A 7,591-nucleotide genomic window follows, 5' to 3' on the forward strand; every position below is an offset into this window, starting at 1 on the left:
TTTTGATATATTTTTTTAATGCAGTCTTGAGGAATTGGAAATCAGGGTTCTTTTTGGCTCTTATTTTTAGTCGAGTGTTGGTTAAGCCACAGAGTGACCTATGAATCGTTCAAGGGTATAAAAAGATCGAACTTACTGTAAGGCATGAACCAGTGAGAAACAGGTGCTGATAATGACAGATGATCAGGCCGCTGATTGATGCTGAATGCTGAGTGATTGGAACAGACGAGAGGGGAAATGAGGCTGCTGCTGAAGTTGTTACATAAACAATCACTTTTGTTGGCACTTTGCAGCCTGTAACTGTGAAAACGTTTGGTCTCATTTCTTTAATCTGTATCATTTCCACTTGCACTCCCAGCATTAAGATTAATGTTGAATAATTTCCGTTTTTTAGTTGGAACAATTTTGCGATGACGTTCAAGGTGGGCACACGACAGGGGGACAGTGTTGGTACAACGTTGATTTTAAGAAGGTACAATGAGCTTTTGCAATGTTGCAATTTTAGTCTTTATTTGGAGCATTTATGCTGATTAACTTTCATTTGCACCCGAATGTTTGTTTTTGTGTTTTTTTGTCGCATTTCCAGCACTGTGTTGGGATCATTCATTATCCGATCGTCATACTGTATAGTCAACATTGTTCTGACATCATTTCCTTAAAGTCCTTTTTTTTCAAAAACAAAGTCATGCTCTGTCCCAGCATCTGAAACACTGCCAAATTAATGTCACTACAATGTTTTGACAACTAAATATTCCTGCCTGGCTGCCAAGTCACTGAGTCATTTCATTACGCTTGTAACCAGATACTGTAGGTAAACATGTTAAAAACAACAAAATGTCCATTAATGGGTTCCTAGTACACCTGAAAGAGCTGTGTGAATATTTAACCAGGAAAAGGGAAGCAGTGTTTGTAAATCATTAGTCAATGGTATTTCAGCAAAGCTGAATTTCTCTTCCTTGGGATTTTCCTCTCTGCTGTTTCTGACTTGTACATTTATTTAGACATTAAAACCATTAAAAAAAAAATGATCCATTTAAAAGCCTATTTAAAAAAAAGACAATTGACGAAGACAAAAAATAAATCTGAAATGTTCGAACACATTGGCGCCCAATGCAGCTAAATGTAAAATTTGGAATTGGAACATTTGTCACAACAACAATGTAAAACACATAAGAAACCAGCAGTGGCTTCTGACAACAGACTTTAACCACAACATAGCCTCAAAATAAATCCATAAAAAGTCAAGAGGCTTTCACAGTAGGCTTGTGCTAAAGGTAGTGATTTTTTTCTTTTTTTTTTTTTTTTTTACAGTTGAAATTCAAAAATATAGTCATCCAGCAACTCGTTCTAAACATTTAGACGTACTTTTGTTTAGTTCAATACAGCAAGTTCTTTTCCTGTCACCATCGTCAGTGTACAAGCCATACATAGAAGAGCTACCAGGGTTGCCAAGTGGTCTAAAAACCACTCCAAAGAAATTCAGTACTTAAAAAAAGAGAACATTGTGTGGAAAACTTAGTGCATCGATCAAAAATAACATAATATGTTTAAAATAATTTGTAATATCCACTAATTAATTAATTTCTAAGGTGGCATGCTGGTGTAGTGGTCAGCACTGTGGCCCTTCACCTTCAGGGTCGAGTGGAACGGACAGCTTGTTATCAACGTGTGGAAGAGATGCATCTGTCTGTAGGAACTGTACACACAACCATTCAAACACCACAAACTTGCACATTAGAGGGAACTTGATGATATCTAAGCGCTAATAAAGGTAGTTTTTAGTTTCACAACTGTGACAATCAAAAGTCCTGGTTTGACTTGAACGCCCTGCCTATAATATTTCTTACCTGTTTTTTTTTATTTTAGATTAGATAACCTTAACTTATTTCTTATGGAACCATATATTTTAATACAGGGTGTACAAACATCTTTGACTAGTGCTATACAGTAATCCAAACAAGAAACCGGTCAGAAGGGTCATTAGCAGGAGTGGCAAGGGTGCAACAAGAAAGGTCTGTGGTATATAAGGTTTGTTTTCAAGCTATGCTCATTCGTCCATTTGTGTTTTCCTTCATGAAAGAGTCCTAATTTAAAGCCAGCAAATACCAAAGCGGTGATGTGTACAGGTTCTTAACAATGTCACAGCGCAGCTTCAGTCTTATCTCCTGTACTCTCGTAAACAAGTCCTGCGTCATTACGTCCACAGTCTCACACCATGACATCATAATGACTTTGGTACACATACACTCCAGTCCATTGAAACAGGACTTAGGAAGAGATCTGTGGCATAAGGAGTGGCCTGGCTCAATCATGACTACACACCCAACACAGACACCCAGCAAATATCCTTTTAAACCACTGAATTGTTTTAAATAATGCAGAAAGACTAGTTCATTCAACATTGTCTTCCTTTTTCAACAAGGTGAAGGAAACCTGTTTTCCTACTGAAGATCCCTTTTCACGATTAAATGGATCGCAATGGAGCAGTATCGTATTCCTGTAATATTCCGGCCTTTGTTCACAGCGGGGTGTTCACAGGGACATGCTGGTAAAAAGTTCACATTTAGTGCCATTTAGGAAGATGTGTGTAAGTATATCGACAAAACCGGTTTCTAAGAGGCTGGACAGGAAGTATTTTAGTTTTATGGTGTAAACCAATAGCTGCTAATCTTACTCACTCACTCTCACTCACTCGCTCACTCATCATCTATACCGCTTAATCCTGTAATCAGGGTTGTGGAGGCCTGGAGTCTATCCCAGGAGGCTTAGGGAACGAGGTGAGGTACATCCTGGACAGGAAGCCAATCCATCGCAGGGTACACACACATGCCCTCATAAACACACTATGGGCAATTTGGGAATGCCAAATAGCCTAATCTGCATGTCTTTGGACTGTGGGAGGAAACCGGAGTACTCGGAGGAAACCCATCAAACACGGGGCTGTGAATACTTATGTGCTTTCTCAATTTTTATTTTATTTTTTTATAAATTTGCCCCCCCCAAAAAAGGAAACATTTTTCATGTTGTAATTATGGGGTGTTGTGTGTAGAATTCTGGGGAGACAAAATGTGGTAAAGGTGATGTGCAGTGAATACTTTCTGGATGCACTGTATGTGTGTGTATATATATATGTATGTATGCATGCATATGTATATATATGTATATGTGTGTGTGTGTGTATATATATATATATATATAGAGAGAGAGAGAGAGAGACAATAGAGATAGACAATATATTACAGTATATATATATATATATATATATATATATATATATATATATATATATATATATATATATATTTATTTATTTTATTTTTTTTTTTTTAATGAAAGTGTTCTCCATGTTGCTCCCATGTCATAGACTGGCCAAGTGCAGTCATATGACTACACACAGTAATATGTTTTTAAGGGACTATGTGAGCATCTACAGTAGGGAATGTACAGTATTGTCAAAATTTAAAAAGAATATGTTGATTCATTAATTATAATCGAATTATTTGCCCAACCTTAGTTCATACGTCACACAGTTCATACTCTTCATATTTTTTGAGATACTTAGATTAAATTACAGACCTTTATTTCATTCTCAATTTTCCTGTATTCTTCATTAAGACGAGTAAGAGTGAAGTAGTAGAATATGTGAGGAGTGTTCAAGTCAGAACAAGACTTGCCATTAAATTTCTCATGAAGAAGGTGTAAAACTGATTGACATTTATAGAAGACTTTTAGCACAGTATGGTGATGAGACTCTTATCAGCAATAAAACATTTTAATGATGTTCTATGAACAGAACTTTTTTAAACACATCTATAAATGATGATCCTGGCCCAGGTGGTTCGGAGCCCGGCACAGTCGTCCCCAGATCCTTGAAAATCAGTGTCACCAAGAGACACATCTGTCTGTGGGAGCCGTACACACAATTATTTCACACGTGAAGCAGGCTGATCATCGCTCCAGCATACCGAGAAAACTTTCTTCCTTGATGGAATCCAAGCACTAGTGAAACGCTGGGATAAGTGCATTAGTGTAGCAGGGGATTTTATAGAGAAATAAAGGTAGTCTTTGACTTGAACACCGCTTGTACCCGCATATGGTCATATGATCAGCCATCAAAAACATAGACTTTGACCTAAACCTGTCAAATTCTATTGATAACTGGTGATGATATTACACAATTCCATCAATCGAATGGATTTAAAGTGAAAGTGAAAATAAATTCTGAATGAAACATTCTTCTCCTGCATAGTATAAATCCTTCGCCACACATAAGCAGACTATTTTCAAAATGTGACAATACCATGTTTCCTAAGAAATGCTGTCTTTAGCCTAACATATTGTTGTTTTTGTTATTATTTAAGGCATAGTGTTTTTTAATACTTGATATTCAGACGATCGAAATTCAGTTTTAGATAAAACTAAGGACAATATCTAGGGAACCTGGAGAAGTGTATAAATAGTTCATGCATGAAAATGGTATATGAACTGTATACTGTAGATGGAAGTTCTTCAAGTATTTTAGTTAAATCACTCCGCCTAATTTGATTTCTTATTGAGTTTGATAACAGCATGTTTAAAAGGTGGCTGAAGCTATATGAAGTTAAATACTTTTGCACATGTGGTTTACAAGCCCTAGTGTGCACAGGGTGTATAGGCAGCCCTAAGCAGAGCACTCAGCAGCTCATCTGTGCAGCTGGAGTGAGTTGTTTGTATGCAGGGAGCAGCTACAGCTGATTGGTGTCTTTTCAGGAAGACAGACTCAGTGGGTGAGCCGCAGCTCTGTTATTGAACGAGGGAGCAGGCAGCTGGCTGAGGCTGAATAGACCTTTCTTAAACCTCTCTCTCTCCTTTTCTCTTATTCTCACTCTCTACATGCCGGGTGTTGAATGTCGATGCTGTAATTGTTCCAATTTGTCTTTTGTATTTAGTTCTTATGTAATAATTACTAGATTGATATTGTAATATGTCTTTGGATCAATTAATTGGAGCATCCAGTTTGTCAGTTACAGAGAATCTCTGCATTATTTTCAAAGCAAAACAGATGTGTGAATTGTGCTTTTAAAAAAAAATTTTAAGGCAGTGGTAAGAATGATGCAATAAACTGGAAACGTTTTTGCTTATCTGTCTAGCGGAAACTACAAAAAGTTTTCTTAATCGACTCTGTCTGACATCACTTCCTGTTGAACTGATCTTATTCCCTTTAACGCACCTATATACTGTATATAGGTACTTAACTGTTTAAGCGATAGAAGAGGACAGGGTGTGTTGTTAGAAAATACTTGTTGATGAGGTGATGGAGCAAAGAATAGCACCAACACTGAAATTGTTTCTTTTCTAATAACAGGATGTGCCGTTTTTACAATTTCCCAGTTATTATACATTTATATTAGTGCATTATTAAAAAAAAAAAAAAAAAAGGTTTGTTAAAAGTTCTTTTCTTGTAGAACTCTGTATTAGAGAATAACCTTTTTAGGTAGGTTTCAAGTAAAACACCTATAGTAACCAAAGAAAAGAACCTTGAGGGTGAACCCTAGTCTAATATCCCAATTTATTTATTTATATATCTGTGTTTTCTTTTTCTTAGGTCATCTCTGACATGTCCTCATTGCCTTAAACAGAGTCACACCTTCGATCCTTTTCTTTGCATCTCTCTTCCCATCCCTTTGCGCCAGACCAGGTGAGTACAGCTCAACTCCATTTCCTGTGACCTCTGATAACATCTGATGACCCCTGATTGGTGTCCTAGGATTTATCGACCTGTTGTAAAGCAGGGGTCATTGGGTTCAATATTGGAGAGCTTTTATCCAGCACTGTTTTATTTATTTATTTATTTATTTATTTTACAGAGTATCTGGTCGAAATGTTGTGGTTATGGGTGTAGCATATTATCATAACGGTGATATCAACATGAAGACCTTGATTCAGTGCTTCTGCATATCGAACAATACATTCAACTGACTGTATAATGATGTAGGCTATTTGTCATAATTATACAACAATTATTATTATTAACAGAGGTGGGTAGTAACGACATTTACTCGAGTAACTTTTAGCGCTACTCTTACTTCGCTACATTCAGCTACACTCGACTCCTTACTTTTCTAACCACTTATTCGGCACTTTAAATATTATTTGTTTTTCCCGGAAAAATGGCATAAATATAATTAACAAAATAAACTAGAGGCTAAAAAAAAATAAGTTTTTTTACATTTGTTCTGCTGGACACAGTTTATGGTAAATCTCGACCTCTTGTACATGTTCTAATATTATATTCTGTCTGCTGAGCCATTTGGAGGAAAACTGAATATACAGTAAAACTTACACTGGAAATAGTTTACACTGTTCAAACATACATATGTCACCTACAGTAGGTGTTCGTTTCAAAAGCGTTATATTGTGAAAAAAGGGAGATTAGGAAATTTGTGTTTCTTATTCCTTAATTTGCTATTTTGTAAAGATATTTAGTTTTAATCATTTATTTGGAAATGTAACAATTTGTACATTATTCTATCATTTTGTCTGGCTGCTTACATAATTTCTTTAAAAAAAAAAACAGACATTATGATGAAACAGTTACTCAGTACTTAAGTATCTTTTCGCCGAATACTTTTTACTTCTACTCGAGTAATATTATTTTGAGGTACATCTACTCTTACTTGAGCAGTACATTTTTTTGGCTACTCTACCCACCTCTGGTGCTGATATAGAGTCATAGGTCATAGTTAATTAGATTTATCACTTCACCTCACAGGTATTCTAATCAGAGGTCATAGAGTCATAGGTCATAGTGTTAAGATTATAATAAGTTAAAGGTAATAAGTTGAGAGATTAATGCCTTTTATTCTCTGCTATCAAGAAGTTATTTGATTTGTAAAATTTACCACACTTTTAGATTTACCACACTTTATATGAAATGGAATTGTGCCGGCTCAAAAAAAACACTTGATTGGTTAAAGTGCCTGATGGCTCTGGTTCGTTCTAATGATTATTAATTACACTAAATGTCAGTCCCACTTAATGCTATTTCCACCAGACATGGAAGGATGTGCGTTGGTGGAGCCAAACAATATCAGCATAACAACAGCACTACCGTGAGTGGGATGTTGCTTTAAACAGCACAGACTGTGGCGGTGTATAACAAAATGCAAAGGAAGTTTGCAAATTTTCATAAGTCAGTATTCTACAATAAAATATAATTGTGCTGAATCTATCAATAATAATAATAATAATAATCTGGAACTGGTGGCACGATGGGCAAGTTTTTATCAGTGTCGCTTTACTACCCAGGGTCATGGTTTAATTCCTGTCTCGGGTCTCTGTGCATGGAGTTTGCCGGTCTCATGGAGTTTTCACCCTGTGCTTTATGGGTTTCCTTCGGGTGCTTCGGTTTCCTCCTACAGTCCAAAGACATGCAGATTAGGCTAATTGGCGTTCTCAAATTACCTGTAGTATGTGTGCATGTGCGTGCGTCTGTCCTGTGAAGGACTGGCAACCTGTCCAGGGTGTACCCCACCTCGTCTCCTGGGATGGGCTCCAGGCGCCCGCGACTCTGTATACAGAATAAACGGTATAGACGATAAATTAATAAATT

At 36.5% G+C, this 7,591-nt stretch overlaps 1 protein-coding gene across 1 annotated transcript in view; it reads left to right on the forward strand.

Annotated features, from left to right (window-relative positions):
* Positions 1-7,591, forward strand: part of usp43b (ubiquitin specific peptidase 43b) — a 99,135-nt gene that overhangs the window by 54,605 nt on the left and 36,939 nt on the right. The window contains exon 4 of the mRNA XM_053514021.1: positions 5,585-5,677. Within this exon, the coding sequence (XP_053369996.1) occupies positions 5,585-5,677 (93 nt within the window). The remainder of the gene's footprint in view (positions 1-5,584; positions 5,678-7,591) is intronic.

The sequence above is a fragment of the Clarias gariepinus genome, chromosome 16, assembly GCF_024256425.1.
Source record: "Clarias gariepinus isolate MV-2021 ecotype Netherlands chromosome 16, CGAR_prim_01v2, whole genome shotgun sequence".
NCBI lineage: Eukaryota > Metazoa > Chordata > Actinopteri > Siluriformes > Clariidae > Clarias > Clarias gariepinus.